The sequence below is a fragment of the Typha angustifolia genome, chromosome 5 (assembly GCF_048772165.1).
Source record: "Typha angustifolia cultivar Huaian chromosome 5, ASM4877216v1, whole genome shotgun sequence".
In the NCBI taxonomy this organism is placed as follows: Eukaryota; Viridiplantae; Streptophyta; class Magnoliopsida; order Poales; family Typhaceae; genus Typha; species Typha angustifolia.
Window position 1 is genome coordinate 2,818,937 of NC_133243.1, and position 17,971 is coordinate 2,836,907.

At 35.5% G+C, this 17,971-nt stretch overlaps 1 protein-coding gene across 2 annotated transcripts; it reads right to left on the minus strand.

Annotated features, from left to right (window-relative positions):
- Positions 1-2,242: 2,242 nt before the first annotated feature.
- Positions 2,243-17,282, minus strand: LOC140759937 (polyadenylate-binding protein 2-like). Of its 2 annotated transcripts, none has more exons than XM_073096649.1 (9): positions 16,778-17,282; positions 13,861-13,979; positions 13,073-13,729; positions 12,885-12,962; positions 12,721-12,810; positions 11,877-12,014; positions 9,712-9,888; positions 3,269-3,472; positions 2,243-2,727 (listed from the first exon to the last, which is right to left on the minus strand). In XM_073096649.1, exons 1-9 carry the CDS (start codon positions 17,031-17,033, stop codon positions 2,470-2,472), a joined length of 1,977 nt encoding a protein of 658 aa, XP_072952750.1. In that variant the 5' UTR covers positions 17,034-17,282; the 3' UTR covers positions 2,243-2,469. The 2 variants fall into 2 exon arrangements, with proteins under 2 accessions (XP_072952750.1, XP_072952751.1); XM_073096650.1 differs by having other exon boundaries at positions 3,269-3,469; positions 16,778-17,281.
- Positions 17,283-17,971: the final 689 nt, after the last annotated feature.

The window sequence follows — 17,971 nt, forward strand, 5'->3', positions numbered from 1 at the left end:
TAGAGGTGGAAGGATGGTGAAAATGGAGGAGGGAGGAGTCTAGAGAGAAGATAGGAGGCAAGAAATCAAAAATCCAATAACATAATGAAGTTGGTTGCCATCCATATATTTATAGAGGCTAGCCAACAAATCCTAAAGCAATATAAAATCCTAATTCTAGAGGATTCCTATCGATCGCGCACGAATGCACCCGATCATGTTTGAACGCACTCAAAAAGCCCCTTCTCTGGATTTACAAACGCGACACAGGCGTTCATAAGGTGTCGAACGCGAGCGTTCACAAAGCGTTCACAAGGCGTTCACAAGGGTGTTCGAACGCGACTCCACCTGCGTTCGAACGCGACCTACAGGAATTTTATTTTAATGAAAATAAACACCTAATGCAATAAAAAAATATCCTAACTAAGTGTATCATAACACTATTTCAAATTTAATTTACTAGGAAAATTTGCATATAAACATCCTATCTTTTAATGAAATTATGGTTTATACCTTATATTTTTACTATTTACAAATCGAGCCATATGATTTAGTAAATATGTATAGAAATATTTTGCTGTTGGATTAGTTAGTTAAACTTAATCAAATCTTAGAGTTAAGTTAACTATAGTAAGAAAATTATGAAAATACATTCAACCAAGTCATACTAAGGGTATTTTAGTTATTTTAGAAATAAAATACCTATACTTAATGAAATATTCTCACGGTGTTAGTTCAAATCTATCCCAGGGTGTTTTTTGCACATATTTGCTAAATTATATGACTCAATTTGCAAAAAGTAAAAAATATAGGGTGTAAGCCATAATTACATTATAAAGTAGGGTGTTATATATAATTCCCAATTTACTAAATAGATCACTCCTCACTTATTACCGGGGGGGGGGGTTGTGTCTAAGTCACTGTAGTCTTAATGAAAACTTTAAAAATTTCAGCATTTAATGTTTTAAGAATAACACTCACAAGATAAGTGTTCTAGTCAAAAACGAAAACTATAAAGAGTTTTCTATTTCGCTATTAACCACCAGTTAAGCGGTAATTAAAGCTTAAGGATAAAACGTCGAACTGTTGAGCGTTCTCCTAAAATGAAAAAAATAAATGCTTAAAAGGATAAGCGTTTTTAGTATGCAAATGTTACTCGGTGTTGACCAAAAGGCACTGCACTTTGAAGTTTAAATTAAGCTCAACAATCAATACAAATGCAGCCTTGCGATATAGCGCTATCTGAGCTGCTCAAGAATGGATCGATCTTTCACCCAAAGAAGAGGAAAAATCGAGGCCAATGGCGCTAAACAAAGGACAATGATGATTGGAGTTCGGTTCTGCCTTCCTACGAGACCTTTGAGGAATGGATACAGATGGAATATCACCCACATTGCAAAGAACATCTTCCCAAAAAGAGGCCCCCAAAATTCATAACTGTTGTTCGATGCGTCGGAAAACCCAACAACTACACCTACTAGACTGACAACAAGAAGAGTTGTTGCTGGAATCAAAACAATGGTCCCCTTGAAAACATAGAGTTCGCCAAAATCCCCGTCATCAGAAGTTTTTGCTACAATGAAGTTGGTGTCAAAGCCTGCCACCATCTTTAGAATTTCTTGAAAGATAGAAAAGAGATGTGCAGAGACGCCTTTGGTCACCCAAAAAGAAGAATCACACACCCATTGATGCAGACCATTATATGGAACCACGCAAGCATTGGTATTGTGATTTGCCTTTGGTTGTCTGGAGATGACGCGCGATCAGACCAAAGGGCGGTCATTGTTGCTAATTCTCTATAGTGATCCTGAAGGTAGGAACAATTGATATCTGTAGGTAAATCACCCTTAGGCTTAAAGCAGATGCCATGTATATTGGAAAACCCATTAGGTACTTTTATCTTCATGCAAAGGCTCGTCGAGAGATGGCATTGGATTTATCTTTCACTCTTAATGGGTGTGTTCTACTTACAGGGCTTCCAAGGGCAAGAATATGAATGCTTACTTCGCAGGAGTTGCCACCTTGGTCATAGCCAAAGATTTGCAAATTGAAAAGCCATCGCTGAAGCTATCTTGTGTGCAATAACTATCCTCCAACATGGCTCATCAACATCTCGGACTACCAAATGCTGCTCACCATGAGCAGAGCTTGGACAGTCCAATCCATCAATAATATCACCTCACTAACAAGACCTGGCAGTGCATAAGCGCCAAATAACAGAAACACCAAGCCAAGTTAAAAAGCAACAGATATCACAAAAGGATGATCAAGAAACAGAGTCAGCAAGACAAATTTAAGAAATAGATATCACAGAGAAGCACAAGCAGCAGAATTCAGTCACAATTCCTACTAACAGATTAAAGTAGCTGATAATATAGCTAATTGGCAAACTACCAAACATGCTTTACTCCAAATAAAGCCAAATTTACTGTAAGTCATCACTTTTTCAAACTGAACCACACTTGCAAACTTGGAAAGATGTGGATAGATTCAGGAAATGAGCCCATCATTCAGAGATAGTGCAGCTAACTGATCAGTTGGTGCACTTGGCTGCTGCTGCTGCTGCTGCTGCTGGGCTACATTCCTAAGAACCTCCATGGCCTCTGCTACTTTTGCTTTTAGGGCGTCGGGTGACTCCAACAAATGCAAGACCTCAGTTTGATCCATCTCTAGGAGCATTCCTGTGACTTTCGCAGCATGATCACGTTCAAGTTGCTCCACGAGTGGGTAGAGGTTCTCGCCAAGCATCTACATGACCACAAGCAATTTATTACTAATGTTGGACTGGAAAACCACTTGTGACAATAAAAAGAGTAACTGCTAAATGATGAATCTTGTCAAGAAAATAGCAACTATCATGTTTGGTACATATTCTTGAGTACTTGTACAATCTAAGATTTTATAGGGCTCAAATGAAATACAGATCAGACATCTAGAGTTATAAACAGCACACTCTCCCACCATTGCAGTAATAACAGTCTTGATTTACAGGTTAGACAGATACTGTTTGATGGGCCTTGCACTGTGTGCATAACATAAATATTTATGCAATGGAAAGATTAAATTTGTAATGATTGAATTGGCACTATATGCATGGCAGAACATCTATGCATTGAAAAGATTGAAAGGTATGCATAACATAAAATATTTATGCATTGGAAAATTGAATTTGTAACGATTGTTCTTGCACTATATGCATGGCAGAACATCTAAACATTGTAAAAATTGAAAGGTAAATCTGCAGATAAGCAGTGACCGTGTTTATGATATTCTGCAGAAAGAGCATTACCGTCCTTTGCTGTTCCGGAGTAGCATTTGCAAGGGCTGAAGCCAGAGTCCCGATTGGAATAGGTTGGGACATGCCAGGATCACGTAATGGCAGAGCTCCCATATCGTACGGAGAAAACATTCCTCCAGCAGCACCAGGCATCGGAGCATCAGGCATGTTGCGTCCAGGAGGATAGCGGTAAACTCGGCCTCTTGGAAACATCTGCTACACAGACAAGAAAAAATAAATGCTATCTGCATTTAGTTCTCTAAAATCATAGCCACCTAGGCTGTTAAAATAATCCAAATTTTCTGACAAGAAAAAAAAAATATGAAACCCTTCAAAACTTAGTGCAGCAGAAGCAGCAACTCTGTGACTTGTAAACTATTTCCAAATAAAGATAGACCAAGGAAATAAGACATGTATACAAATGAACTCCACACTTCCACAGTATAGTCACTTGTGCCAATTTACACAATAAAACCTAATCAGGTCAGAGTTCTTACTGCCACTCTATGTTACAGCAAAACAAAATCGTCTGACCAGTAAGAAGGGTTGATCACGGGCTTATAGCAGGCTCTCTCTATTCAGGTTTAGAAAAACAAAGGACAACATAATCTACCACCTTTCTCCAATGACACAACTCCCAGATCAACTATGTCAGAAGTATATCAAACAAAACACAAACTACCTGATGGCTTTCTGTCTAAACATCAGAGACATCCATAAGAAATAATTCAACCCTACTTCCACCATATATATATATATATGTATGTGTGTGTGTGTATACATATATATGTATGTATGCATGTGTGTGTGTGTGTGTTTGTGTGTGTATAAAACTTGAGTTGTTGAAAGAACAATGGGACCTAGCAACTGCTGTCCCCAAAAGAAAGCCACTCTGGCTACTCTGATCTACAATATCGTATCACAGAAAACCAGTTTAACTGCAACTGCTTATCTCTTCAAAGAACATCCAAGTACGGTGTTGGCACATGAGCTGCTCAAGCTCAGGTCAAATTAGCTCGATAATTGGTTTAGCGTCATTGCTACCAAGGTTCCCAATTTCGGCCGATCCCGATCCCAGCCGAAACCAGTCAGTTTGCTGGTTCCGGCTGGGGTTTTAGCAGATTCGGCCGAAACCCGATCCATTTCAGTCAAGATCGGCTGATCCCACCCAAAACGGGTGGGAATGGGTTGGATCCGACACGGATCTGACCCGGGGGACATCACATCCCCCATCCCCCACCTGCCTCTCTCCTTTTTCTCTCTCTTTTCTTTTTTCCTCTATTTCTCTCTTTTCTTTCTTTCTCTCTTTCTCACGGATCTCTTACTCTCTTTCTCACCGACGACTGAGTAGTGAGTAAATCTCCGCCTCTCCGGTGACCTCGACCTTCGGTGACGTTCTCCGACGAAGATTTGATGATCTCGATCTCCGGCGACCTTGGATAAATTTTTTTTTCAGTTTTTTTTTTTATTGTGCAGCAGCTGCACCTGCAGTAGGTGCTGCTGCTTCTCAGCACAGCAGCAGAAGCAAAGCGGCAACAGCAGCAGCTTCTCTGCTACAACAACACCTAGTGCTGCTTATACAGTTATGCCTCATAAATTTTAAATTATTTTATATTTTATTTTGATTTTTGTTTATGTTTTTTAGTTGCAAAGCTAAAATATCAATGGCTCCAAAAGACAAGTCATATGATACCAACATTGGGTGGCAACATTGCAGCACTATTGAGTAAGATAAAAGACACGTTAAATGCAACTAGTGTGGAAAGGAAATGAGTGGTGATGTTAGCCGTTTAAAAGAACATTTAGCTGGAAGACAAGGAAATATAGCAACTTGCACTCAAATGTCTTTGGAAATTAGAAAGCAGATATTAGCTCATTTAATTGGCAAAAAGAAAGATAAACAATCTGCACAACAAAAAGAGTCAATGATTCGTAAAGAATTGATGCATAATCCTGTACACATTGATGATGATAGCAGTGAGCAAAGCGAGAAGGATGAGGAGAGACAGATGAGGGCAATGAAAGATAACAGAAATATGCATAGAGAAGAGGAAGAGATGAGAAGCACTAGTGGTAACTTTCAGAGATCTAGATCAGATAATATATGAGAAAGAGAATATGGAGACAGCAGTTCTACCCATAAGACTCCTGGTGTTACAGTAGAGTCTGAAAATATTGGACCAATGGATACATATTTTCAAAAAAAAAAGGGAGTCGTACACAAACTTCCATCAAGACAGCTCTCAAAAAATTAAAAACGCAAAGAAACACATTGGTAGGGCTATCTCTAAATTTTTCTTCTACAACCATATTTCTTTCAATATAGCTGATAGCCCTTACTATCACACTATGGTGGATGCTATACAATCAGTAGAGCTTGATGTTCCCTCTCCTAGTTCAAATGATATTGCTACTAAATATCTTAACTCAGAGATAGATGAACTTCATACTTATATTGAGACATTTAAACGGTATTGAAATGAATTTGGTTGTACACTGATGTGTGATGGGTAGAGTACACAAAACAGAAGAAATATAATTAATTTCTTAGTGTACTCTAGCATGAAAACAATATTTTTGAAATCTGTGGATGTTACTGTTCATTTCAAAAATGCAGATTATATTTGTAAGTTGATGGATGAGGTGGTACAAGAAATCGGTGAAAAAAAAGTAGTCTAAGTGGTTACTGATAATGGGGCAAATTATAAAGCTGCTGAAAATTTACTGATGACTAAAAGACCTCATTTATATTGGACGCCATGTGCTACACATTGTATTGATCTGATGTTAGAGGATAATGCAAAAGAGCCTGAAATTGACATGGTCATATGTGAAGGTCAGAGATAAACAAATTTTATATATAATCATGGTTGGGTTCTTAATTTACTCAAGCAGATGACTGGTGGTAAGGAGATCATCAGACCTGGGATTACTAGATTTGTCACTCACTTTTTAGCTATGGAGAGCATCATGCGCTACAAGGATGATATTATGCGGATGTTTATATCACAGGAGTGATCTATAAAAATTAAGGATATAAAACCTAAAGATAAATCTTTAGGTGAAACTTTAAAAAATATAGCTCTTGGAAATACATTTTAGGATAATATTACAATTGCCACCGCAGTATTTGAGCTTTTTATCAAAGTATTAAGACTTATATAGACAGTGATGACAAGTCTAAGATGAGTTTCTTATATGAGGCAATGGACATAGCTAAAGAATCAATAAAAAGAAATGTGGGCCAAAGTTATAAGAAGTGGTGGAAGATGATTGATTCTAGATGGAACAAACAACTACATAGAGATATACACACTGCTAGTAGGTATGTTTTTAAGTTTTAGGTTTAATTTACTTTTATTTATAAATATTTAAAAATTTGAATGCTTATAATTTTAAATTTCTACAAGGTATTTTCTTAATCCAAGATTTCAATTCTCTAAAAATGTCAATAATGATAGTAAAGTCTTGTTAGAGGTTAAAAAGATAATCAGCAAGCTTGAGCCCGATATTTATAAACAAATCATGTGCGATAAAGAAGTAAGTTATGATTCAATTAAATAATTTTATTATTATTTGTTTCAAGTTTTAACTTTCAATATAATCAATAAGCTAATAATATATTTCTGATTTCAGATGGAGAGACATAGATTAAAAGCTGGGCAATTCAGTACTACTAAAGTTGCTGCAGCTATATTTATGGATAGGAGAAGGCACCAAATTTGACGCCAATAGCAAAGAAGATTTTAAGTCAAATTGTATCTTCATCACAGTGTGAAAAAAATTGGACTACTTTCTCCTTAATCCATACAATAACACGCAACCGATTGACAATGAAAAGATTGGAGAAGTTAATTTTTTGTCATTATAATATGAGATTGATGGAGAGAAATTTAAGAAAAAATGTAGAAAATAAACTGATTGATTTAAATCAAGTTTTTGATGAAGAAGACCCTTTGACTCCATGGATCAGAGAAATAGATAACAGGTTATTAGATGACAGAGATAACTCATGGTTAGATGAAATATTGGGAGAGACCATGACAAGGGCAAAGGCTGGTACGAATCATTTAGCAGCGAGAGATAATATACCTACTAGTACCAGTCATAGTCTTGATGATACATATGGTGGTGAGATCGTCATGAGATGCATTTTGATTCCTATATTATGGTACATCGAGTATTTATTGTTTGGAGCTATCACAAGATCCATATGCTAGTTATTATCCTCAGTATCCTCAATATTCTCAGACATAAGATCCATACATTATGACTAGTATGATGGAATTATTTTTTGGAGCATCAGGTTCCAGACATCAATATTTACAAACTTATAGTGATTATGATGATGAAAACTAGAAATTTACGAGAACCAGCTCGATATTCAACAAAGTTTTAAATTTTGAGTAAGTTAATACATTGTTTTTAGACTTCATGTGAGTAATTTTTGTTTTCTTATTTTTTATCATTTTTTCTAAATTTTTCTGCATTTTTAAATAATATTTAGAATTTTATATAATTAAAAAATAGTCCGATCTGATACGAACGGCCGATACGGCCGATACGTATCATTTTTTTGGACAGGCGATCCCGATCCCAATACCGGGAACCTTGATTGCTACAAATATGGGTTATTGAAAAAAAGACATTATCTGGATACTTCACTTCAACTCTGAAATATTGTATTCCTTATTTGAGTAGTTGATGTGGATTTTCTAAAAGAAGGATGGATTATGAGTGTGTGACTTGGATTTATAGCACTGGTTTGGTTATAGGTTATCTTCTTTATTCTAGATTAAGAACCACTCTAGATTTGTAATCAAATATCAAATTATCCATACTCTAGATTAGAAACATTATTCAAATTATTTCACACATTAGCCCAATTATAATTTAAAACTTTGATTTGACTAAAGGTACTTCCAAAATCCTCTATCGTCTCTCCTACTCACTTATCTCATTCCACAAACAAACATTTCCCACCTCTCCTTTTTCCAGCAACCCACATATCTCATTCTTACTCAAGGATACAATACATACCTACAAGAGACCAACACATTTTAATTTAAATTTATATATCAAATCAAGGGTATTTGAGTCAATTTCCATTCCTTATTTGTTCCTTTACCTCAACTTTGTCACAACAAAAATAATTATTATACCACTATTATAGTTTACAAACCAAACAACAAATTACCCTACTCAAAATTAGTACAATTTAAGAGTAAAATTAAAATAGCTACTTTAGATTTTTCCTTAACAGGAAACCAGAGGACATATATATTTATATTATATATTACCGCTCGAGGCTTTAGCAACTAAGGTTGCTCGCCGGCTGGTTAGTCCCCTTACAAAATCTCCAAGGCTCCAAATATAGAGCCAAGAGCCTGGTGCATTTAATTAATATAATATATATATATATATATATTATATTTTAAATTACTTAATAAGTCATCTTAATATTATTATTTTTTAATAAAAAATATATGGTTAGAAAACTCGCATCGATATCTTTATAATAAGACTAATATTCAATAGTTCCAAAAATAATTTTAAATTACCATTTTTTATTAAAAACATCAAAATTATATTACACAAAATAAAAAAAAAAATTTAATAACTTAAATAATTTAATATTAGACTCATTTTAAAAATCTCAATAAGAACATTCTAATAGTACTACTTTTGTTAAAAATTGATTAGCAAAACTAATTATATATTTAGTTTAATTAATTAGATTATTTAATAAAAGATACCGATAGAATTTAAATTTTCGGATTAAGCTTTTGTAGGGTAAAATTGGCATTTTTAAAAATTAAATAGTATTGGAGCTGGACTCCAAATTTTTAGATAGGGGCTCCAAATTTGGAGCTCCACTATAGCTGGCTCCGAATTTGGAGCCCCATTTGAAGCCCAGTTGGAGCTCCACCGGGCTCCAAATTTAGAGTTTTGGAGGCCGGTTAGAGATGCTCTTAGATTCTACAATAGGTTAGTGGTTCAAGTGGTAACTTGTCCCATTTGTACTAATTCTCATTCTAAATTCATAATCTTTAGTCCACACCAGAAGTCAATGAGCTGTTTCCACAATTTATTAATGTAGAGCTATTCCAATAGAGAATACAAGAAAAGCAATGAAATATTTTGTTAACTCAGAGCTAAGCAAAGTTAGCCAAGTTAGCTTGGAAATCTACTTGAGTTGCGATCCAGCAACTATAAGCTCTCCTCAAGCTCGAGCTGGACTATTAACAATTTTAAGCCGAGCTGTCAAGCCAAGCTTAGCTCGATTAAGCTCGGCTCCTTTTCACCCCTACATCAGAGACATCCCTTGTATCACCACAAATGATTCATTTATATACAAACCTACATATAACATTGGCATAAGAGGTGGGGATAATGGTGAGAATAGTTGCAACAAAAGTAGGGATAAAGTTGATGGTAGAGAACATATATCACACCTGCTGCTGAATTACTGGCATAGGTTGCTGTGTCTGTTGCATAGGTCCAGTTCCAGTGCGTCGGCCACCTTGTCGTTGGTCCTGCTGACCTTGCTGAACAAATGGCATAAAGAAATTGGGCATAGCACCCGCAGGCCTCATCCCAGGAACAAGCTGTTGGTGGAAGCCAAATCCAGTCTGTACAGGTAAAAGTAGTCATTCTCAACCGATTAAAAAGACTCTAATTAGTATACAACATAATAAAGCAACGGTGTTCAGAAAACTTCACAATGCTAACATCAAATAAAAAAATTAAACAGAAGCGAGCTTCAGCAGGCTATAGATATAACTAGTTGAGAAGCTATGGGAGATCCAAATAACCAATAGAAGAGAAAGTTCTCATTAGAAGATTATATCCAGATTTAGTATGAATGCATGATGCAACTTTAATAGGATGACACATCTCAATCAGATGTACTTTTTTGACATACACATTCTGAAAGAAACTGATCTTTAATTCTCAATTGTTGCTATTTGAAGAACAAATAAGGATGAGGATGAACTTCTGGTTGTTACCTGGATTCTCATTCCATCTTAATAGTTACAGGCATGGTTGTTAGATACTCAATCCCTCTTAATAGTTCCTGAATTAAAAAACAGGTACAAGACAGACCTATATTACAGATAATCCAGACACAAAACTGGGTCCACTGTAAGCAGACCTATAATTTCATGCTCTCAGTTGAATTATCAGTATACTCTCAAAAAGTATGATGTCTTAGATATATAAAAGAACATTTCAAAGTTGCTCTAGGCTCAAGGCACCCAGCAAACCTAGGCATCAGCTGAGCACCATAGCCTTACAACCTGTGACATAAATACCCATCGAACACCTTTTGTACCAATGGGCATTATAAAAAGAGAGCAGTAGTTTATCCAGCCCTTGTACTACTTCCTGAGTGGCATATAGAAACATTGTAAAGCATACCCTGAGTGAACTGATGACAAATTCTTTTAAAAGGTACATATATTTAGTAACTGATTGAATATATCTCACCAACTGTTACATATTTATTGGCTAACAGTATAATAAATTGTAAACTACACAAACTATAATATGAACAGGAAGAAAACATGCCTGAAATTTGCTCATGTTCCATGTAAGTGCCATTACGTTCCATAAATAGCTATATATTTTCAGAACATCAAATTTTATTTTATTAAATGTATGTTAATTATTACTGGTTTTCAGATTGAAAAGGAATGATATAAGATCATCGAGCATCTTATTTATATACAAAGATAACAACCTCAATAGGTTTTTGACAGTTTATAAAGCTGTAGCCAACTGATCTCTTCCAAGCGATTTGGAAAAACGGAACATACATATTCCATAAAAAATATTGTGTTATGCAGAGGCATATATGATGTAAATACTAAAAGATTTAAATTAAAAGTATAGGCAAAGCAAATTGGTAATTGATGAAATTAAATTAATCATGATGTGAATATGGAAGATAAAATATTTCTTTATATAAAAAGACCTTGTGTATGTCTAGCATAGTTGGGAGAGGCTCCAATAAGTCATATGTGGGTCTTATGCAGGATATCCCTATGCCGAGCAGGATCAGGAACAAAAATGCCCAAGTGGCTGCCTAGGTAGGCATGTGGACTGCTTATTGGATCAGTGTTGACACAATAATGCAAGATACAGGCAGATTTTCACAGCTTTTAAATTTTTGTAGAGGAGACAAGATGAAAGAACATCTTCCATATCTTGAGTAGTACATGCCCCATCCTCAAACCCCATTAAAAGTAGCTTTGTGCACAAGGAAGTGCACTATTTCACAAGTATTGGAAGACAAAATAACTAAAAAAGCTTCACAATTTCATGATTTAACAACTTTTTAACATTTTCACATGCTGATATATTTCAGATGTGATCAGAGCCATGAGGCGCATTTGGTCATGAAATGACTCCAGCCTGCATTCGATGAATTGCATTGGGCAAAACTGCCAGAAATTTGAGAAACACACTAGCTTTCGCTTGTACTAATCGTGTGGATGATAACAGGTATATAATAAAAGGTGTTCATGTTACATTACATCACCTTTGGGAATATAAGACCCCTTTATGAAGACAACAATCATTTCAGAAAATTGTTAGTGAAAACAACAGTGGCTACCTGAGGGGGCATAAGGGTAGGTGGAGCTTGACCATAGAATACTTGCTGTCCAAGACCTGGGGGACCAGGAGGATACATGGGAACACGAGGAGCAACAGCAGGTGTCATTGCTATAGGTCGCATTTGTGAAAACTGTGCCTGAAAAACGAGAATTTATTATGACCCAGGAAAATGAAAATGACAGCAAACAATCCAATATTGGATGTCCCATGATAAACAAATCATAAAGCATAGCATTGAAATAAGCATGCACATTACCTAATCAATATTTGCTAAACAGTAGAAAACCTTTATCTATGAATCAGGGTGAAGTGCATTTATTTATAAACAGCAAGCAATTTGAATGGTATACAGTACCACCAAGTGCAAACTGACTAAACATGTTGTCATGTCCTAGAAGTACAAACTTTTGAGTACGATGATACTACATATAAAATTTCCCTGCAAAATTAAGACCAAATGTCTGGCATGCAAGAAGAAAAGTATATCCGACATGAAAGAAAATGAGGAGCATACATCAGGTACTAAAAGTTAAAGTCCTGATCATCAGAGCTGGAATATTAACGTCAGCAGAAAGACTAGCAGTTACTTCAGCAACTGTAAATTAGCAGATAAAAAGTAGGATTCTTCATTAAATACTTTTATTTGAAGTCTGTACTACAATAAAAGTATAAAACTATGGCTTGTGCTACACAGATGAAGATCATGTACACAAAGAGACAGATTAAAATTTTAACTGGAATGGCAACAAATTTAGCTACCAATAGCCATTTGAGGCACTGATAAGTTACTACAAGTAGCATATTTTTCTAATTACTCTAATTTAATTTAATACTGAAATTACCTGCAATCTAGCTCTTCTATCTTCTTTACGCTGTGCGATGGCAACATATAGCGGTTTGCCAGAAATCATTTTCCCATTCATCTCTCCTAGCTAGAGGACAAAATAAGGATAAATGTGTCAGTCGGTAATTACCAAACATAACATAAATACAACAGCTTACTTACAGCTCGAGATGCTTCCTCAGGAGTTGAGAAAGAAACAAAGCCAGATCCTCTACTTACGCCATTTTGATCCCTCATGACCTTAGAGATCATTACAAGTATCAACCATGTCAAGTTTAGAGTCTTCAGACAAGCAATGAAGTGAAGAAAGAATCAAGTGGTATAATGTTTATTGTGAAGTAAATCATTACCTTGCATGAGGTAATCATACCAAAGTTAGAAAATAATTCTTTCAGCTTTTCATCTCCAATGCTATCATCCAAATTTTTCAAATATAAGTTCAGTCCTTGATATTTGTCCACTACCTCTTTTGCACTCTGATCAAATCTTACTTTCAATTCTACCTCTCTTTCTGACTTTTTCTGTGCTTTTCCAACATACCACTCCTTATCATTAAATTTCTTTCCATTAAGTTCTTGAACTGCATGAGCCGCATCATCTGAATTCTCAAAATTTACGAACCCAAAGCACCTTGATTTACCTTCACCATCTGTCATTACTACAGAACTAGTAATAGTACCATATTTACCAAAAATTTCTTGTAAATCTTCCTTTGTGGTGGACTCAGATATATTTTTGACAAAAACATTGTTAAATTTTGTCTTGTCTACAGAGTTCTCCCTGTCCTGCTTGCGAAGAAAAGGTCCAACAAAAACAGGCTTATCATTTAATAGCATGCCGTTTAGTTTCTCTATTGCATGTTGTGCTGCCTCCTCTTGTTCAAATTGAACAAAACCATACCCTTTTGACTGACCAGATGGATCTGTAGCAACTTTACAAGAGAGAATGTTACCAAATGCAGAAAAAGTCTCGTGCAATGCCTTGTTGTCAATTGTCTTATCCAGGTTCTGAATATATAAGCAATAGATAAGTATCCGAAGAACAGCAAGATAATAAAATTGTAAAGGAATGAAGAAGCCTACTCAAATCCTAGTAAAGAGCAAATAAGAAGTTGTGAAACAAATTTAGCCAAAAGCACCTTAATAAATATATTTGCAGACCCACTTCTGCGATTGCTTGGATCACGGTTTGAATACATAATCCGAATGGGCTTGCCATTTAGAGGAGTAAAGTTTAGCATATCCAATGCCCTCGCAGCTGTAAAATCACAACATAGCAAAATGTAAAGACTAGTAAATGCTGAGATCAAGATGAAATACTTCCATATCCCAAAAAGTGATTTCTCATATGGTAAGGTCAGGATGAACTACAAAACCATTTTCATCCTAACCTGAGATTCATGACATTCTCAAAGAAAACCAAAATTACCTTTGAGTTATGCTTCAGAGACTTGAATTATCCAAAAAGGGAGAAAAGATTAATGATACAAGTATTAAAAAAGCAGTAAATGACACAAGCGCTTGATAGCAGCTCTCATATTCTTCCTCATGCCTTCCTTCTTTTACTAAACATGAAGCTCATGAGAGCAAAATAATTGTAATACCAAAATGATTAAACTAGCAAATTGCTCTTGCAGAAAAGGAAACAAGAAACAAAGGAAAATGACTTATCAACAGCATGATGCCATTCGTGTTGCATTTCCTGATAAAATAAATTTTTATTTACTAGGAAAAGGAAAAAATATATGTCCCAAAAAACAATGTGTTACTAATTCCCTGTGAAATGCCAAGTTCTTAGATTATGCTGTGTCAGATATTAGCTGATTACAAATTTCAGATAATGTCTTTCTTCATAACAAAATAAACCCAGGTCTCCAAAATAAGCCACATTCCATATTCCCCAATTACTTGTCTCTCTGCCTTCCTCAATCTTGTTCAAACAGATGAGAAGTTAATTTATATCATATCTACTGAATAATCAATTGTTTTAGTAAACAAAAAAAATCAATTGTTTGAAGCCAATAAATGGAAGAGTTACAACATTCGACAAAGACTTTCAATAGAATGGAGAACACCCAAAGAATTTGTTAGCAAAAGGTCAACACTGAGGAGATATCTAAGAAGAGAAACACCATGAACTATATAAAAAAAAAACTTCAGTATAACATTTCTCTTCTGAAAAACATATCAAAATACAAAAGGATGAATGGATTACACTCAAGCATGGCTTCAATTTTCAACTGCTACCGCTTCAGTTTGAAATGTTTAGCTCAAGATAAAATCTAAATCAATTGGCCTTTGATCCAAATTATCAAACAGTGACCAAAACTGACTAACCTTAACTGCAACTATTATACTGCTACTTCTTTTGTATAAAAATTGGGGCTCCCAATGCCTTCAGTATTGAATCTTTAAAATAAGAAGAAATAAGTTTTGGTTCTTTGGATTCTTTTTTTTCCTTTAACTATTTCCATAACTACATCTCTTTCACTTGTTCTTGCAAATGATTTCAATAACAATATGTTACTGTTTGTAATTCCTAAAAAACTAGTCTAGATGGATTACAAAAAAAAAAACCATTTTTTATTTCAATAACTCTATGTTCTGCTTTAAAGCAAGACCAAAAAGAATTAATGTGGATTTACAAACTAGAGAGCCGTTTTAGTTGGTTTTTGGTGTTTAAAACAAGTTAAGATTTGAGCCATTTGAGTCTTTTACTCTAGTAAATTTTGCACTTGGTCTCGATTTAGGCTTGAGTTAAGGTCTTCTAGTATAGCAAAATCGATTTCGCCCCTTATCACAATAGTTGGCATATGTCCTTTTTTAGTGTTATTTACATGTTATGAGTTAGTCTATTACTCTTGGCCAACCGCACATGAAAATCTTAGTTGCTTGGTCGGTAAGGTATCTCCAACATAATCAAACTAAAAATATGAATCCATTCAACTCTTATCGAGAAATCAGATGAATGTCCTTACTCCTTGAAACAATGGTTAAGAAGCTATGTTATTTTTTTCCCCTTTGAGGATGCATTGATTGGTCTGACTAATACCCACGATGACATTTCGACAAGCCAAAGTGAGTATGGTAGTTATCTCTTCCTTTTTCTCTATCAAAAGACAAAGGAGAAGGCAATTTCTAGCAAGTCAAACATCTTTTTTGGAGTGCAATCCCAAAATTTAAAAAAGGGCGGCATTAAAAAAATGGGTGTAAGACATTGGCTTTCACAAAAAGACCTTTTCCCCAAGTAATTGTTGCAAAATAAATGGTGCATTTTGGTCTATTTGACATTTTGAAAAGAGTTTAGGCAGATCTAAAGTTTCATGGCGCTTACAAGATGGCGGATTCCATAGCAGGTGCCTTGTGCCTAAAGTGGGCTATTAAAATCTATAAGATTCATGTTGGTATTTTTGTGAAATATATTAAAGTAAAATAATATATGAAAAAGATGCCACTAATCTAAGAAATAATATCTTCCATCAACTAATATCCTCTAGAGAAAACAGGGGGAAAAAACCTATAAATTAAGATGTAATGTGCCGACCACATAGCTAGCGCATATGATAGTAACATGACAATAGTTGATTTTGGCTTAGATATTGTAGGGGAGATGGCCTAAAACCGCCATGAGCATTTTGTCAAGCTATATGTTCATTTACCTCAAATAATTTGTATATCAATTAGTTCTAAATAGGTCAGTGCCACAAGGGTGCTAAGTATCAGAAATAAGTCTTATAAGGCACTAAGAAATTTGGTCTAACCACAGATGGTTAAAATATATTCTCCCAAATTCCTATAACTGCTATAGCAACCAAAAGAAATGATATATCACACTATACCAAGAAAAGGAAATCAGGGACACTTTCTGTGTCAATCCAAGCATTTTATACTACAAAAGAGATTATTTGAGAATTCAGACAGCGACTCCAACCATCATAAACAAAACCAAACTCCTTAATATTTTATCAGACTAAAAATACCAAATGAATACAAAGAGAAACCAAAAATTTACCAATTTCAGATAAAATTTTGTGAGACAATACTCCAAACACTCACCATCAAGGGGGCTGCTATAGTTGACGTAAGCGTAACCGAGCGATCGCCGGGTGTCGACATCGCGGCAGACGCGCACCGACACAACATGTCCGACCTGGCTGAACAGATCGAACAATTGGGCGTCTATGACGTTCAAATCCAAATCCCCCACGTAAAGCGACGTGATCGGGAACTGATTTCCTGCTCCTCCTCCTCCGCCGCCGCCGCCGCCGCTGTTCGCCGCCGCGCCATTGGCCGCTATCTGCACCTGCGCCATAGCTTTCTCCTCCTTTTCTTCTCCTTTCCTTTCTCTTTTTTTGGTCTTTTTTTCCTAACGATACCAAGAATAACAACAGTAGCAGCAATGATAACAGCAAACCTTCCTCCTTCCGAAGAATTTTTTGGATTTTTTGATTCCTGAGGGAGAATTTTTTCTTTTTTTGGTAATAAAATAGGGGTAAGTAAGAGATCGAAGGAAGAGGAGAAGATTTGGGAGGGCAGCGGGGACTGCACCGCAACCTGCTCATGGCGGCCTGATCGATGTATATACTTCCTCCGAGGGGAAGAAAACCCTAGCTTCTCCAGATGATATCAGGACCGTCCGATCCAGATGAATCGGGGATATCTTAGGCCGTCAATGCCATGGAGCTTGGTGACGTTTGCGGCACGTTGGAGGCAGCTGCACACGTGTGAGAAAAACTGTGCAGGCCTACTAGTGGAGTTGGTGGCGAGCGTTTTTAGCCGAATCGAACTGTTTTCAACCCATATTCGGATCCGTTCGGATATGGATTCGGATACAGATATTGGACGGATAGCAAAATTTAAAACCATATCCTAACTAAACGGATACAGATAATTTTCGGATAAATGATCGGATCTTAATTAAATTTAAAATAGTTATAATATTTTATTTAAATATAATTAACATAAAATTATTAAGAGTTTTACAACAAATAATTTTATTGTATGTCAAATATATAAAATTAGATAAATTAATCTTTATAAATAATATATAATATATTATTAGTAATAATATTAATACTTACTATTTAAATAAGCAAACTAAAAATTGTAAATCATTTAAAAAAATATGCGGTAAACGGATATCCGATATCCATATCTGAATCCGAAAAATTTATCCGACGCGTATCCGAATCCGAATCTGAATCCGAGTCGGATAAAAATTTTTTATCCGAATCCGATCCGAATCGAGTC

What these genes read in the sequence shown, in the direction of transcription:
- LOC140759937 (XM_073096649.1), bottom strand. Translation starts at nt 17,033, where the DNA reads ATGGCGCAGGTGCAGATAGCGGCCAATGGCGCGGCGGCGAACAGCGGC. An exon ending in ATAGAAGAGCTAGATTGCAG is followed by an intron (nt 12,015 to 12,720) that starts GTAATTTCAGTA and finishes CTCGTTTTTCAG; the next exon opens with GCACAGTTTTCACAAATGCG. An exon ending in CTCCGGAACAGCAAAGGACG is followed by an intron (nt 2,728 to 3,268) that starts GTAATGCTCTTT and finishes GTGGTCATGTAG; the next exon opens with ATGCTTGGCGAGAACCTCTA.